The 16,857-nt window shown below is 51.7% G+C and overlaps 1 protein-coding gene across 7 annotated transcripts in view; it reads left to right on the plus strand.

Annotated features, from left to right (window-relative positions):
• Positions 1 to 9,178, plus strand: part of Cdc42ep4 (CDC42 effector protein 4) — a 30,140-nt gene extending 20,962 nt beyond the window's left edge. For all 7 annotated transcript variants that reach the window (XM_029562730.1, XM_017797726.2, XM_017797724.2 and 4 more), the window contains one exon: positions 6,106 to 9,178. In XM_029562730.1, the coding sequence (XP_029418590.1) occupies positions 6,218 to 7,285 (1,068 nt within the window). In that variant the 5' untranslated portion in view covers positions 6,106 to 6,217 and the 3' untranslated portion in view covers positions 7,286 to 9,178. The remainder of the gene's footprint in view (positions 1 to 6,105) is intronic.
• Positions 9,179 to 16,857: the final 7,679 nt, after the last annotated feature.

The following is a 16,857-nucleotide window of genomic DNA, read 5'->3' on the forward strand; positions in this document are numbered from 1 at the left end:
AGATAGTCAAAATCCCAAGAAGGGGAAGGGACGGTGAAGGGCGTGGCTGCCCTTGGCAGTGGCAGTGGGCGTTAAAGCATGTGTACTCCCTATACTGACTAGGGTGAGCTACCAGTCAGCTTCAGAGTGGGAGGCCTGCCTAGCTGGCCATCCTAGGAGAGCTGAGCTAGTTCCTGCCTCAGGCTAGGATGCCAGGGACAGGCCATTGCCTGGACATTTAGAGTAGGAGGCACTGATCCAGCTTGACATGTTTGTCTGTCAAGGGGCTGTTGACCAGTCTGGGAAGGTAACATTCACAGTGTGTCCTGCAGGCAGGGTGGTGACAGGTCCAAGAAAACATTGTCTTGTGTTTCCAGAGTGAGCTACCTGTTGGGTTGCTAGGAAGCTTGCCAGGAAGGGCCTTTTGCTCCTGCCTTAGGGGAAGGTTCTAGAGTCAAGGGGGCTGTGCATAGAAGAAACTGGCTCTCCAAGGCTCAGGAGAGCTAGGGAAAGCTGCTAGCTGCTGACCTGGTTCCCTTCCCCACCCAGGAAAATGGGATGTGACTTCTGGGGTAGGGTGGGGTAGCCACCTGGCCTCCTAGGACAGCCTGTTTTAGCCACTTCCCCAAAGCTGAGTCACAGAGCTTAGCAACACTCCTCCCAAACTCTCAGCTCTTGAGGCCCAGTCTCACTGCGAGGGAGCTTGAGCCTCCCAGTGCTGGCCCCAGGCTATGCCCAATGTCCCCCTGAGTGCGAGATCCCTGCCCTCTGCTTGTTCCTAAAGTTCCTGACCATGTCCACACTCCCAACTCGTGTCTGTTAGAAGCTTGGGGTGATTCACTGTCACTTGGGCCCTTGAAACTAAGGACTTCAAGCCACCTATTGACTGAGTTCTTGCTGGCCTTCAAGGCTGTTGCTTGTCCCGTGTCAGGCACACTCAAACTCTGAGACCCCAGAGGACAACGTCTCATCCTACCCAGATCACTGGGTGATGGTACAGATGGGGGATGCCATCTAGGCCCTCTTGCTGGATATTTAAAATGATTGTTACAAGTCACATAGCCTTATACCAACACTGTTGGGAGTGAAATCACAGGAAGTAGATAGCATTAGACCTGTCACTGTCCTTTGGGAAGCAGAGGCGCATAGGATCCTGGAATACGAGAGCTGGACTAGGATGGCATGCATGAATGTGGGGTTCCACAACTGGTTTTCACTAAGCATCCCACTGTCCTTTTTGCTACAGCAACATAGTGCTGGGGAGAGGGGCAGCTAATGGGACGATCGGGGAGGATCCTTCTTCCCTGAGGCTGTGAGGTCCCTCTGGGTGGCCATGGGGCTCTCCAGCATCTCTGGAGAGTCCTGGGCAACTGCCTGTGGTTTCCCCATCTTTTCTGATAGGAAACTGCGGTACAGCAGAGGTTCCGGGGCCTTTGGGGAGATTCCTGGCCTTACAGTGAAACCCTTATGCAAGCTCATGGCACTGGATCTGTCCCTGGGTGCTCCTCCCACTCTTGTCTCGCTCTCGTGTCCTCATGCTCTGTTTTCACATGTTCTTACTCTGGGGTAGCCATCTTCAGCCCCGGACAGTTTTGCCTCCTGGGAATCTGGGGCCGAGTCTCCAGAACATTTGAGTTGTCATGACTGAGTGATGGCTGCTGCTGGCATCTTAAGATAGAGACCAGGGCTGCTATGACTAGCTGACCACCCAGGTCCCCCACCCCCAATAAGAAGATCACCTGGCACCAAGCATCTTCAGGCCAGAAGTTGCTCTGGGATGACACACAACTGTCTTGAAATTTCAGAAGTCCCTCCTGGATCCCCTGGACAAGTGGCAGGGAGGGCACTCCATCAGTGATGGTGCACAGAGCTTCAGCAAAGCGCCAGCACAGGGAGAGAAAGCCCCAGAGTGGGGCCTGACGGCAGCCCAGCCGGCACTGCTCATTGGGGTATGAGCCAGGTGGAGGCTGAATCACTGCCTCAGCGACCCTGCTTTTCTAGCTGTAAGATGACCTACCTGGGTGTCCCTTCCAGCAGTTTGAGGTCCAGCACTCTGCACACAGGGCCAGGGGGTCTGGTCCTTCGTGCTTGTGTTCTGCTCATCTGTATCAGAGAAACCAAAGGGGTTTGCCAGGGTCCTGTTGCAATGACCCACACGGATCTTGCCTTCCCTTTCTTTCTCTTTTTTAAAAAATATTTGTGGGGGCTGGAGAGATGGCTCAGAGGTTAAGAGCACTGGCTGCTCTTGCAGAGGACCCAGGTTCCGTTTCCAGCACCCACATGGCAGCTAACAATTGGAACTCCAGTTGCAGTGGATTCAGTGTTCTCTTCTGGCCTCCACAGGCATTTCACAATATGGGTACACTTAAATACATGCAGGCAAAACATTCATATACATAAAATAAAAAGAAAGAAAGAAATCATTAAAAACTGTGTGTATGAGCCAGGCATGGTGGTGCACGCCTGTAGTTCCAGCACTTGGGAGGCAGAGGCAGGCGGATCTCTGTGAGTTCAAGGACAACCTGGTCTACATAGTGAGTTCCAGGACAGCTGGGGCTACAGGGAGACCCTGCTTCAAAAAGACAAAAAAAAAAAAAAAAGTGTATGGGCTGGGCCTGGTGGCACATAGAGAGACAGACAGATCTCTGTGAGTTTGAGGCCAGTGTGGTCTACATTGCAAGTTCCAGGCCAGCCAGGGCTACACAGTGAGACCCTGTCTCCCAAAAAGAAAAACTGTATGTGCGTGTGTGAGTGTGGGCATACATACATCACAGCGTGTGTGTAGGACTGAAAGGACAGCTTTGGGTGTTGGACCTCACCTCCTGCCCTGTTTGGGACTGAGTGAGTCTGTTTTCAGTTGCTCACCGCTATGTTCGCTGGCCTTCGAGCCTCCAAGGATTCTCCTCTCTGTGCCTCCTGTCTCATTATAGATAGGTGCGGTAGGATTACAGAGGTGTGCTATTGCGTCGTTTTACATGGGTTCTGGGAATCCAAACTCAGGTCCTATCACTTGGGTGCCAAGCAGTCTACCTCACTGAGCCACCTCTCCAAGCCCCTTTTTATTGAGCTAAAGAAAGTTTCCTCCAAAATTTGACCTGGGGGATCATGGCTGGTCCAGAGGTCACAGATGGTGGTCAGGGGCCAAATGAATTCTTTGCCCACAGGCCAAGTCTACCTGCCATCTGTTTTTGTTTTTTTGTTTTGTCTTTTTGAAACAGGGCCCCCTTGTAGTCCCAGCTAGCCTGGAACTCGCTGTGTAGACCAGGCTGGTCTTGAACTCACAGAGATCCACCTGCCTCTGCCTCCCAAGTGCTGGGACTACAGGTGTGCGCCACCAAGCTTGGCTTGCCATCTGTTTTTGTAAATGAAGGTGAATTTTGTGTTGTTTTCCCACATTTATTGGTTTATTTAAAAGGACACAATCTGGAAAAGGCCAAACTGATGGGATTGCATGAGGCAAAGTTGTTGGGATGCAGCCTTGGCCATTTGTTTGAATACTGTTTATGGCTGCTGCTTTAGAAAAGTGCGTGCGTGCGTGTGTGCGTGCGTGCGTGCGTGCGTGCATGCATGTGTGTGCATGTGTGTGCGTGCGTGCGTGCGTGTGTGTGTGTGTGTGTGTGTGTGTACGTGAAGGGAGGGTACATGTACTGATATAGCAGAGGCCAGAGGAGGATATTGAGTGACTGCCCCTATTGCTTCTGCCTTACTCCTCCTTAAAACAGTCTCTCACCCAACTTAGTGCTTGCTGTCGGCAAGTTGGCAGCCAGCAAGCCCAGCAGTCCTGCTGTCTCCACCTAGCTCCCAGCACTGGGGTTAGAGGTGTGCCCTGCCACCCCTGGTATCTCCTCAGCCCAGTGGCTGCTTCTTGCTAGGAAGAGAGTTCAGTAGCAATGACAGACCTGTCAGCCACAAAGATGAAGCCTTTGTACTCTGGCTCTTTGCAGAAAGTGATTGCCAGCCCTGCTCAGGCTGTTCCTGTGTGAGTGGGGAACAGGGTGGGACCAGAGGGACATTAGAGTTGAGGGTGGGGAGGCTGACTTTCCTCGGAGTCTAGTGGTTGAAGGGAGAGCTAGCCTCTAGGAAAGGAACACCCCCAGGTTCTCCCTGGTTCTGAGCTGGCCCCAGGTCACCTGTGCAGCAGATCTGCCTGGGAGCCACTTCCTGCTATTGGCGTCTGCTGTGGGACTGCCTGGAGTTGGTGAGGGGTGCTCACTCTCACTGGTGAGGGAAGTCATCAGACTGGATAGTGGTTGTTTGACATGGAATTTAAAAGGGAGGAGGGTGTCGCAGAGGTCACCGAGAGGTCAGGCCAGGAGCCCAAGGGCTGTGCTGTGGGCTGAAAGGGGCAGAAATTAAGGCAGAAGGGAGAGATACTGAGGGGTTAGGGAGGGCTGGGCGTAGGGGCTAGGCTTTAAGTGGGTGTGACCAGACACTGCTGGACAAGATTCTGAACACAGACCCATTAGAACCTTCTGGAACCTCATAGCCCAGCAGAAAGATTTAACCAAGCCCCTGTTGGCAGAAGGGACATCTAAAATGCTACAAGAGTCAGGTGACCCAGAGGACTGGCTGCCGAAGGTCTCCTGGAAACAGAATTGTCCTTCCTGAGAGGGTGTTGGTGGTACCAAGTAGTGGGGTGTTGGAGCAGGATAACTCATAAAGCTCAAGGGTAGGGTCAGAGTGCAAGGGAAAGGAGGTAGTGGGCAAGGTCGTCAAGACGGGCAGCAGGGACTGTCCCTGGACCGAGGCTTGCAGGGAACGGAGTGTCAACTAGGGTAAGGTTTTGCTTTAGCTAAGAAATATAAAGGAGAGCCGGGCATGGTAGCACACACCTTTAGTCCCAGCACTCGGGAGGCATAGGCAGTCCAGCTGGGGCTAGAAGGAAACCCTGTCTCAAAAAGACCAAAATATGCCAGGCGTGGTGGCGCACGCCTTTAATCCCAGCACTTGGAGGCAGAGGCAGGCGGATCTCTGTGAGTTCAAGGCCAGCCTGATCTACATAGTGAGTTCTAGGACAGCTGGGGCTATGGGGAGACCCTGTCTCAAAAAGACAGGAAAAAAAAGACCAAAATATGAGGAACAGTGGGAGAAAGGGAAGGTAGAGACCAGCCAGGCAGCTGTCGGGACAGGTGGGCCTCCAAGGTGCCTCTAAGACTCGTCTGTCAGCAGGACTGGGAAGGATCAGATCCCTGGGGTCCATTCCTATCTCCCACCACTGTGTTTCTTAAATCCTTGAACCCATCTCTCTCCACTTTGCCCAGCTTAGCTGGGGAGAAAGGGCCTGGCTTTGCCTTGTGGGTAGTCCCCCGGTAGTCCCCTCTGCTGGCCTCTGGATTTCTAGTTAGTCACCCAGGGACCTGTACATCCCAGGAGAAGGTCATCTATAGCCTAGCCCATCTCCCTCTATCCCTAACAATTAAAGAAACGGGAGTTTCCCAAACTTCATCTCCCTGAGAGATGGGAAATGGAGCCTCTACACAGAGCTAGGTGCCCCACAGTGATGTCATAGGCAGGGATCCTAAGTTATGAGACACTTAAGGAGGGTTGGAAGGCCAAGGAGCTAGTTCTGTGGGTTCCAGCAGCCCCACCCCAATTCTGATTCAAAAAGAGAGCTGTGCTGCCCGTATGTGTGGAAGTAACAGACAGCATCGCCATTTCCTTAGGCCTGGCCTGGCCATTCCCTTCTCGCTGACTCAGGCTGAGGTATCCACTAACTCCTCAGGGATCAGGCTGGACTGCAGAAAATATGTCTTCTGACTGACTGCCTGGAATTAACTGCTTGAGTAACTTTACAACCTTAATTAATTGTGGTGGCCAGTAGTTCTAGCAGTGTCCCACTCTGGGAGGGTAGAGGGAGGCGGAGCCCTTTCAGAGAAAGATTATTTCCCTCTTGGGTTTCAGGGAAAGGCTGTCTCAGGTACCAAACTCTAGCTAGATTTATAAATCATTCCTCCACCTTGGGAGGCTATGGATGAAGAAAGGACAGTTAGGAAATTGATTGCTGATGGGTTTCAGATAATTTTGCTTTGATGGAGGGCTGGGGTTAAATGGTAGTCCATTGGCAGATGGACATTGCGTCTGTGAAGCCAGCCTGTTAACCCTTTGCCTCCTGTTCTCTGTTTGCAGCCCTCTGACTGCCCCGATACCACCCTCTCCACCCTCTGGACTTGGACTTCAGATCTGACTCCACACCTGCCCACCACCTTGGGAGGGTCCGCCTCCCCTCCCAGGTCACACCATGCCCATCCTCAAGCAGCTGGTGTCCAGCTCTGTGCACTCCAAGCGCCGATCCCGTGTGGACCTGACCGCCGAGATGATCAGTGCCCCGCTGGGTGACTTCCGCCACACTATGCATGTAGGCCGGGCTGGGGACGCCTTTGGGGACACATCCTTTCTCACTAGCAAAGCAGGTGAGGCCGACGGTGAGTCCCTGGATGAACAGGCCTCCTCATCTTCCAAACGCAGCCTTCTGTCTCGGAAGTTCCGGGGCAGCAAACGGTCACAGTCGGTGACCCGAGGGGACCGGGAACAGAGAGACATGTTGGGCTCCCTGCGGGATTCTGCACTGTTTGTCAAGAACGCCATGTCCCTGCCCCAGCTCAATGAGAAGGAAGCTGCAGAGAAGGGCTCCAGCAAGCTGCCCAAGAGCCTGTCGTCCAGCCCTGTGAAGAAGGTAGATGCTGGGGATGGTGACCAGGAGCAAGGCATGACAGGAATGGATCTCCATCGGAATGGGGCCACAGGGCCCCATTCCCCCGACCCCCTTCTAGATGAGCAGGCCTTTGGGGACCTGACGGATCTGCCCATTGTGCCCAAGGCCAGCTACGGGCTGAAACATGCCGAATCCATCATGTCCTTTCACATTGACCTGGGGCCCTCCATGCTGGGCGACGTCCTAAGCATCATGGATAAGGATGAGTGGGACCCAGAGGAGGAGGAGGGTGGTGGTTACCGTGACGAAGAAGATTCCAGTGGCATGGTCCAGGCTCCCTCTTTGCTGGAGGCAGCCCCTCCTCTGAGGAGACAGGAAGGCAAGGCCAGCTCAGACTTAGCCCCAGTGCTGCCCCCACACACTCTGGAGGATGATGGGTGGGCAGCGGCAGCCCCCAGCCCCAGCTCAGCCCGAAGCGTGGGCAGCCACACCACTCGAGACAGCAGTTCCCTGTCCAGCTGCACCTCGGGTGTCCTGGAGGAGCGCAGTCCAGCCTTCCGAGGCCCCGAGAGGGCCCGGGCCATGGCCCCAAGGCAGCCAGACAAGGAGTTCTCCTTCATGGATGAGGAAGAGGAAGATGAGATCCGAGTGTGAGGCTGAACAGAAAGCAAGAGCAGTTTCCACAGCTCTGGGCTGCATCCTTTCCCTGTCACCACCACCTCCACTGTGACCTTTGACCTTACTGTGCAGGAGTAGCCGATAGCCTTGCATTGGAGTAGACCCTGAACCTCGGGGATTAGGGGGTGCTGGAGAGGTTGCATGGGTGCCAACTAATGGCCTGACTGCCTGTCATGCCTGGGACAGGGCTGTGTCCCAGTGGGAATCTATTCTCCCCTCTCTGGGCCCCTTGCTTCCAGCCTGGCCTCAGATGGATGCCAGGTATCAACCTGAGTTTCTGCAGCAGGACAGCCAGGGGCGGCCTCCTCCCCAAGGGCACGGATACTTGGTTCCCTTTTCTCTCCTGGCATTTGGTGCCCACCAGGGAGGTGAGTGCAGCAGGAGGTAGGAGGGGCCACATGTCCTGGCGTCTCCCTCCTCCACCCCTGGCTCCTCATGGGAAGCCTGGTGCTCTTGGGGCTCAGCTTGAGCAGGGGATGGCCTTAACCTATACACTAAATGCAGCCCTTCCCAGGGGCCAGCACGGGACAGAAGGAAAGCCCCCGGCTTCTTGGGTTTTCAAGAAGGAGTGTTTCCTTGGTGATAACTAGGAATGGGGCTGGCACTGCCCTATGGGTATGTTTGTTGGTTGGTATTATTATGTTTAAACCCAGATAGGACAATGTCAAAAACCTTCAAGAGTCTTGATAATAAATCCCTACCAGGAGGCCAAAATCCTGTAGCAAGCTTTGTCCTAAGTCTCTCCTCTTGTATGGCACAGTGACTATTAGCTTATTTAAGTCTGGGCTTGCAGACTAGCCCAGGTTGAACTGTGGGGGTAGGTACCCCCAGTGTTAGTCCCCCCACCCCAGAGCTACTAGAAACTGTGAGTTGTGTTTTGACTGTGTGGTTCCCTCCCCTTGGGGAACAGGATCTCCTTCCTTTCTCAGCCCTTCTCCGCTACAAAGGCCGGGGCCCAGGGGTGGGCTGTTGGCCAGGCTTAGGGAAGGAAGGAAAAAAAGGAAAAGGGGGGGAGAGGGAGGGAGGGAGGGAAGAAGGAAGGAAGGAAGGAAGGAAGGAAGGAAGGAAGGGAGGAAGGGAGGAAGGAAGGGAGGGAAACAACACTGTATTAAGTTTGAATTTCAGGTAAGCAAAAGTGGGGTTTGGGGCCCAGCGTGGTGGCACAGGCCTTTAATCCCAGCATTTGGGAGGCAGAGGCAGGTGGATTTCTTCGAGATCAAGGCCAGGCTGGTCTACATAGTAAGATCCAGGCCAGCTGAGGCTACAGAGAGACCCTGTCTCAAAAAGGCCAAAAAAAAAAAGGGGGTTTTGTTAACTTTTGGCCTTGCGTGTTTGGACTCAATAGCAGCCTCCTCACATCCCTCTGGGTACTGGATTACAGCCTGCACTACCATGCCTGGCTGTTTGTTTTTCTGAAATCTGTTTTGCCCAGCTCCTGTAACTCTATCTAAAGCAGGAGTAGAAGCTGGAGTCTGAGCCCCAGGGGTGATACCTGATGGCTGACCCACCTCCTGGTCTAGCTACCCACTGGGAATGAGAGAGAGAGAGAGAGAGAGAGAGAGAGAGAGAGAGAGAGAGAGAGAGAGAGAGAGAGAGAGAGCACTAAATTAGGCCTGTTCAGAAGAGGGTGGCAGCCTGGTGTGGAATGCTTTACCTCCCGAGTCCTGCCAGATCCTGACTCTGAGACACTCACCAGACTCCTGACCGGTGCTTCTCTGTAGGTAGCTTAACTCCCATGCTGACAGTCAGGGCTGTGCCTCAACCCAGCAACTCCCAAATCCATCCTGATCAGTTCTAGATCCTAAACTTTGTATTTTTTTCCCATGATATTGATACTCATCAAGGAAACATTAAAAAGCCCTTCTAGCACCGCTGGTGTCTGTCTCTGCTTCTTGGGGTCTTATTTCAGTGTGGAGAGGGGAGGGGCTGGACTGGTCTGTGTCTTGGTTACTTTTCTGTTGCTATGATAAAATACCAACTGCAGCAGGAGTGCACAGGCTGGGAGAAGAGAGCAATGAATGTGGCTCTGACTTGGAGCCCAGCCAAGAGAATGGTACCACCCACAGTGGGCAGGTTTTCCCATGCAACCTAATCAAGACTCCCCACAGGCATGCCCAGAGGCCCATCTCCCAGGTGATTCTAGTTCTCATCAAGTTGACACTTGAGGTTAGCCATCACCTTCGGCTCTTGGACTCTTGGGTCCTGAGGCTGTTTCTGTCATGGTGCTTGGAGCTGCCCCACCTCCTATCCCTCTCCACCACCCTGAGACCTCTTGGAGGGACCAAACCTCCTGTGCCCCTCTGCCTCAGTACGCCCTGCAGGCTCTGGGACTCTGGTGTCGCCACTACTACTTGTAAGTTGGGGGCCCCTTGGTCACTGAGCCTCCCTAGTCCTCAGGCCTTCTGTAAAGTAGGAGGTCCTGCTGCTCTGGTGAGGTACAGGGTTTGTTCAGTTACTGGATTGGCCCTGTAATTCTCCTACACCTCAGGAGTCACACGCAGGCGCTGCAATCAGAACCCCTGAGGGCAAGCTAAATGGTCTCCTTTTGACTGGAGAAAGGACTCCCAGGTGACATGCTTTGAGCTGGGCCTGAGCGCATGGTCAGGTGGGGTCTCCCTATCCCACGCTAGCTGAAGAGACACTTAGGACCAAGGCTACCTTCGCCAAAGGGAAAATGATGCAGAGATGGAATCAAATTCTTAATTCACAACGTCTGCTCCTTTCACCACCTGGGTGCGTCCCAGGAAACGAGGTTGGAGTGCGTCTGCTTTGGCTGTGGGAACCAGGTGACCCTCCACCCACAGCCCTGGCTCCTATCTCAGACTTTCCCTTCCTCACGCCCACATTCCCTCAGCCAGGGGTGGCTCTAAGAAAAGTGGGCAAGGCCTGGGTAGGGCCCCCATTTGCTCTCCTAAATGCAGGGAACACGGGCCTGAGTTTTGGCAGAATCCTAAGATTCTCTCCTTGAGCATCTACAGAGAAATGGGGACTCCCTATTTATCCTCCCCATGGGAAGCAATTAGAGCATAATTAGAAAGTCTCTCTGTCCCTAGACAGGCTCGTTAAAGCTAGTGAGAGACATGTTTAACAAAGAGGATCAGGGCGTGGCAGGGACCATGAGGGAGAGAGGGAGCCAATCTGGGCAGCACAGGGGTGTCCCCTGAGTGTGTTGGGGCCCCCTGGGGCCTGATTCCAGTGACTGGGAGAGGACAAAGCTCTTGGTGATCCAGCAAGAGTCCCCAAGTTGGGCTGTCCTCTCCAGACATGGTGTAGACCTGCCACCAGGGCTCTTGGGAAGCCAGCAGCACCAGCAGCCCCATGATCATGGCAGGAGCCTGCATGGGTTTACACTCAGCTCCGGGCTCCACAGACCCAGGAGATGGGTACAGGATAGGAGAGTACCACTGAGCTCTCCCCAGATTTTCCCTATTTGAACAAAGTTGGTTTGTCTATCTTCAAACTTGGGTGCTGTTCAGTTCTGTTTTCCTCAGAACTCTGCAGTGAGTGAGGTCACACACTGAGCTTGGATGTAGACTAAATCATGGTATCCCTGTGGTTGGAGGTGGAGGGAGGTCCTGTTTGACCACCCCATCTTGGTCTCTGGTGTACCTGAGAAACCTAGCAGTCACACAGAGGAAGTCTCATCTTTTTTTTTTTCCTTTTCCTTCTCTGGCTGACCTTGAACTATCTCTCTCCTTCAGTCTTACAGGTGTGAGCCACCAGTCCTGGTTCAGGTTGCAAAATAAAGATGGGGCTGGAGAGATGGCTCAGTGGTTAAGAACATGGGCTTCTCTGGCAGAGAACCTGGGTTCGGTTCCCAGCACCCACATGGCGTCAGCTATAACTCCAGTTCCAGGGGTCCTGATGCCTTCTGGCCTCAGTGAGCATTGTATACACATAGTACACTAACACACAAAACACTTCCACACATAATAAAAATAAAAATTTTCAAAAAGATTTGTACAGATAAATTCTGTAGGGTCCATCCTGCTTCAGAAACTTGAAACTAGGACCAGGAGCTACTTTGGGGTGATAATTTCGTCATTATTTTTTCTTAAACATTTTTATATGACCAGCTGTGGTCACATACACCTTTAATCCCAGCCCTTGGGAGGCAGAGGCAGGCAGATCTCTGTGAATTCGAGGCCTCTCCTCTTATACATTGCAAAGCCTAGGCCATCTGGGGCTGCATAGTGAGACACTAAAAAAACTCATTCATAGCCTGGGTGTGGTGGCTCACACCTTTAATCCCAGCACTCTGAGGCAGAGGCAGATGCTGAGAGTTTTAGGCTAGCCTGGTCTACATAGCAAGTTCCAGGCCAGCTGGGGCTACAGGGAGACCCTGTCTCAAAAATACCAAAAAAAAAAAAAAATCACATTCATTTATTCATTGTGTACACATTTATCTGTGAGCCTGTGAGGGCATATGGAAGTTTAAGGACAGCTTTTTTTTTTTTTTTAATATTTTAATTATTTTTTCTGGGCGTGATTGCACACACCTTTAATCCCAGCACTTGGGAGGCAGAGGCAGGTGGATCCACTGTGAGTTCGAGGCCAGCCTGGTCTATGAAGTGAGTTCCAGGCACCTGGAGCTACAGGGAGACCCTGTCTCAAAAAGACCCCCCAAAAAAAAGATTTTAATTATTTTTAGGGTTCTGAGTGTTTTCCCTGCATATATGTAAGTGCTGGTGCCTGAGGAGGCCAGAAGAGGGCATTAGATCCTCTGGAACTGGAGTTAAAGACTGTTGTAAGCCACCATGTGGGTGCTAGGAACTGAACCTGGGTCCTCTGCAAGAATACCCAGTGCTCTTAACCCCTAAGCCATTTCTCCAACCCCTAGAAGACAACTTTTGTGTGCTTGTTTGTGTTTGTTTCATTTATTCATTTAATTTTGGTCTTTTTGAGACAGGGTCTCCCTGTGGCCCCAGCTGACTTGGAACTTTCTATGTAGGCCAGGCTGGCCTCAAACTCACAGATCCACTTGCTTCTGCCTCCTGAGTGCTGGGATTAAAGGCGTGCACCACCATGCCCAGTTTACACTCATTCAAATCTCATCCTAGCTCTGTGAGATGGAAGTTCTTGTAGCACACCCATCTGATGGGATGTACGTGCAGAAGTCAGAGGACAACTTATGGGAACTGGCTCTCTTTTTCTGCCATGTGGGTTCTAGGAATTGAAGTCAGGTTGTGAGGCAACAGCCTTTACCCACTAAGCCATCTTGCTGGCCCAAGCAAATATACATGAGGCAGGTCAAAGGGAAGGAACTGGCCCACTCCACTCAGCTAGTAAACAGAAGAGCTGGAACACAGCCCAGGAATGCCTTTCAACCCCTTCCTCACAACAACTAGGTCTCTCAGCCTGACAGTCTACACACTAGGCCCCAGAATGACCAGGTGAGAACACTACCATGCTGGGCAGTACATGACAGAGGCTGGGCTGGCAGCCCCACTCATGTGGAGAAAGGGGTGTTACTAGCTGCCAGGTGAGATGCTTGTGCCTCCTGGCTTTTCAGTAACAACCACTTATTCACCAAAGGGCTTCTGGCCTCTCCAGCCAGGTAGGGCAGAGGGTCATCTTACCTGTCCTCTCCCAGCCAGGTTGGACCAGGGCGGTAGTCAAGCCCTCCCTTTGGAGCCCACAGCCTTAGATCTAATCCAAGCTGGTCCTGTGTGGTATTCACCTTTGACCCCATCATCCCACACCCCCAAGTCATCCCCTCCTCTTTCTGCCAAGGCTGGTACCACATCCCCAGGAGAAGGCAGACCAAAGGAGTGGGGGATTTCAGGATCTTTTTTTTTTTTTTTTTTTTTTTTTTTTTTTTTTGGTATTTTTGAGACAGGGTCTCAAACTTGCCTAGGTCTCAACTGGCCTAGAACTTGCTATGTAGACCTGGCTGGCCTTGAACTCACAGAGATCCACCTGCCTCTGCTTCCCAAGTGCTAGGATTAAAGGCATGTGCCACCAAGTGCTGGAATTAAAGGTATGTGCCCAGCCAGATTTCAGATTTCAGGATCTTAACATATCTCAGAAGACTCTTGGCATCAACTAATCTTCAGCTCTGGTTTCCAGCTGCTCCCATGTTACAGATTGGGAGATGGGGACTGGGAAAGCAAGGGACTGAGTAGAAACTCAGAGCAGAGATGGTGCCAAGCTCACCTGGCCTGGTAGCAGAGGAACAGATTGAGAGCTGGATCCTGTACATGGGAGCTGCGGGGGGGGGGGGGGGGGGGGGTGTGGGGTGGGTGGCGGGGGCGGGGGGGGGGGGGGGGGGGGGGGGGGGGGGGGGGGGGGTAGAGACTCAGGAGAGAAATGGAGGGCTGGCCTTCCCAGGTGTATGTGCCACTCTCTACCCAGGCCTGATTTACAGGGACCCTCTGTGACAGCTTTCCAGAGAACCCCTCATCCTATCCACATCCTAGCAGGCATCCTCTCTACCATCCCACATCTACAATGCTAACCTGTGCACAATTCATCCCTGGCCCCAGGCCCTGATTTAGGATGCAGAAAGGAAAGTTAAGCACAAAACTGACCTTATCTCTCCTTTCCCTTTTGCAAGCTCCTCTAGGCCCTGCGGCTCTGCCAGCAGCCAGATGGGAAACAGCAAAGAGAGCTTTGGGGGAAGATGATGGGTTTGCCGGGAGATGGATGCCGGTGGTTTGGCTTCTGAAACCTGTTGCTTTGTTCCACTGAGTTGCTGTTTACCAGAAGGAAACTCAGGAGGGGACAGGAGGAGCCAAGGGTAGCTGCCCCTTCCAAAGGAATCCAATGGTAAAGTAACACTAGATATGTAAAAAAAAAAAAATACCTGTGAACTGCTGGGTGGGCTTAGTGGTGCATGCCTTTAATCCCAGCACTCAGGAGGCAGAGGCAGGCGGATCTCTGTGAGTTCAAGGCCAGCCTTGTTTACATAGTGAGTTCCAGGACAACTGAGGTTACAGGGGAAACCCTGTCTCAAAAAGACCCCCTCCAAAAACCTGTGAAGCCACAGGGCTCTACTGAACTGTGATTGCTTTTTATGCCTTGCTTTGTTCCAAAAGGTTTGGAGGAAGCTTATGAAATTACATAATATAGAATAGAATAAAAATAGAGCAAAGAGAAAACAATGCTGGGACAAACAGTACAAAGGTAGGATGCAGGCTTGCAGTCCAGGTAAGCCCACGCTGCTCTCAGAGGCAGTCTGAGCTTCCTGTCAGTCAAGGCAAAGAGGGAAGTCCTTCTGTTTACAGACTTACAGGGTTTTAAGATGAACTCTGAGCAGTTAGTTGTGGGGTTTTTTTGTTTGTTTGTTTTCTGACACTAAGGCCTAAAGGGAATTTTGGTTTGGTTTGATTTAATTTTTAATTTTTATTTATTTGTGTGTGGGGGCGGGGTGTCCATGTAGGTAGGAAGATCAGTAGTTCAAGGTCATCCTTGGCTCTTCAGTGAGTTCCAGGCCAACCTGGGCTACATGAGATCCTACCCTCCCCCTCGAAAAAAAGGTCATTCATGTCTTTAATCTCAGCACTTTTGGGAAGCAGAAACAGACAGATTTCTGCAAGTTCCAAGCCAGCCTGGTCTCCATAGGGACTTCCAGGCTAGCCAGGGCTATACAGTGAGACCCAGGCTGAAGAAAAGGAGTGGGGACTAGAGAGATGCTCAGCGATTAAGAGCACTGGCTCTTAAAGCAGACCCAGATTCAAGTCCCAGCACCCACAGGGCAGCTAACAACTGTCAGTAACTCCAGTTCCAAGGGATCCAACAGCCTCGTCTGTCCTCCACGGATACTGTATACACATGGTGCACTTATATATATGTAGGCATAAAATAAAAAATATAAAAATAAAATAATTTTTTAAAGTAAGAAAAGAAAAAATAATAAAAAAGAAGGCAGGGAAGGAAAACATGTTTGTGGGCCCCCAAATCCTGTGGCTGAGAATGGGGATTGTCGGGAGCTTGGATCTGGTCTTGAGGCCGATCATGGGGTGGGAACATATCACTGTAGATGAGTGAATCTGTGCCTATAATGCCAAGGGCTTTGGAGGAAACACACACTGAGTACTGGGACACTGAAGGAGCCTGGTCTCACTTAACATAAAGTGAATAGGATCTGTGCTCCCCTCCCCCAGGAAAAGGTACAACCCAACCCCAAAGGACAAGGGGAGTCACCATGTGGAACAGCAAGACAAACTCTCAAGGAGTCAAGGACACACCTAGTTGTCTGAGCATCCTGTGCTGGTAACAGTTCTGGGAAAGAAAGACTGAGCAGGCAGGGATCTGGAAGAGTTAAGAGTTTTGGGTTAGTGTTCTATCACCACAACACACCTAGGAGAATCACCTTCTAAAGAGAAAAGGTTTGCTTGGCCACAGTTTTGGAGGTTCCAATCCATGGTCTGTTGGGCCTGTTTTAGAACCAGTGTTGAGACATAACATTATGGTGGGAGTTTGCGGGACAAACTACTCACTTCGTGGTCAGAGAGTGAAAGAGCAGGAGGAGGAGCCTACAGCCCCACGGTCCCCATTAAGCCACAGTCCCAATGACCTAAAGACCTTGTACGAGGTCCCTCTTCTCTAAGGCTCCACCTGTTTCCCATAGAACTCCCCAAGCCCTTTGAGAGCCACATTTGCAAGCCACAGAAAAAAGCCATGTCAAGCAGAAATGACTAGAAGACAGCTGTTACAGAGTGTAACCAATTGAACATGTATGTTTCGTGTCAAAGTTCTAACCTTCAGTGGGATGGCTCTTAGGAGGTGGGGCCTGTGGGAGTTTATTAGGTTTGGATGAGTTCATGAGAGAGTTGAGACCAGATAGGTAGTTGTCCTTAAAAGAGAAAGGGACCGCAGCTCAATCTCCCTCTCTCTCTGAATGTCATGGTAACAGGGAGAGGCAGCCCTCCGCAAGCTAGGTAGAATGCCCTCCCTAGGAACTGAACCTGCCAACATTTTGCTATTGAACTTCCCAGAATTCTGAGACATGTCTCCTGAGCCTGGAATCCCAGCACTGCAAAGGCTAAGATAGGAGAGGTCATAAGTTTAGGGTTAGACTGGCCACATAGCAAGATCACATCTCAAAAATCCACAAAGCGCTAGCTAGGTATGGTGGTTCACTCCTGCAATCCCAATACTTGGGAGGCTGAAGCATTAGGATTGCTGTAACCAGCTTGGGCTGCAAAAGGAGTTCCACGTGAGACCCTGTCTCTAAAAAGCTAACCACCAACAAGAAGGTAGTTCAGTGGTAGAGTGCTTATCTAACATGCACAAGGCCCTGGATTCGATTCTAAGCACTGCCCCCTATGAAATATATGGGGGATGGGTGCTGGAGAGATGGCTCAGTGGTTAAGAGCACTGGCTGCTCTTTCAGAGGATACAGGTTCGATTCCCAGCACCCACATGGCAGCTAACAGCAGTCCATAACTCCAGTTCCAGAGGAATTTGATGCTCTCTTCCGACCTCAGCAGGCGTTGCATGACATGGATGCACTTACATACATGCAGACGATACTCATGCGCATTAAAAAAAAAATGCCAGGTGTGGTGGTGCATGCCTTTAATCCCAGCACTCGGGAGGCAGAG

The sequence above is a fragment of the Nannospalax galili genome, unplaced genomic scaffold, assembly GCF_000622305.1.
Source record: "Nannospalax galili isolate Female #2095 unplaced genomic scaffold, S.galili_v1.0 scaffold634, whole genome shotgun sequence".
Lineage (NCBI taxonomy): Eukaryota > Metazoa > Chordata > Mammalia > Rodentia > Spalacidae > Nannospalax > Nannospalax galili.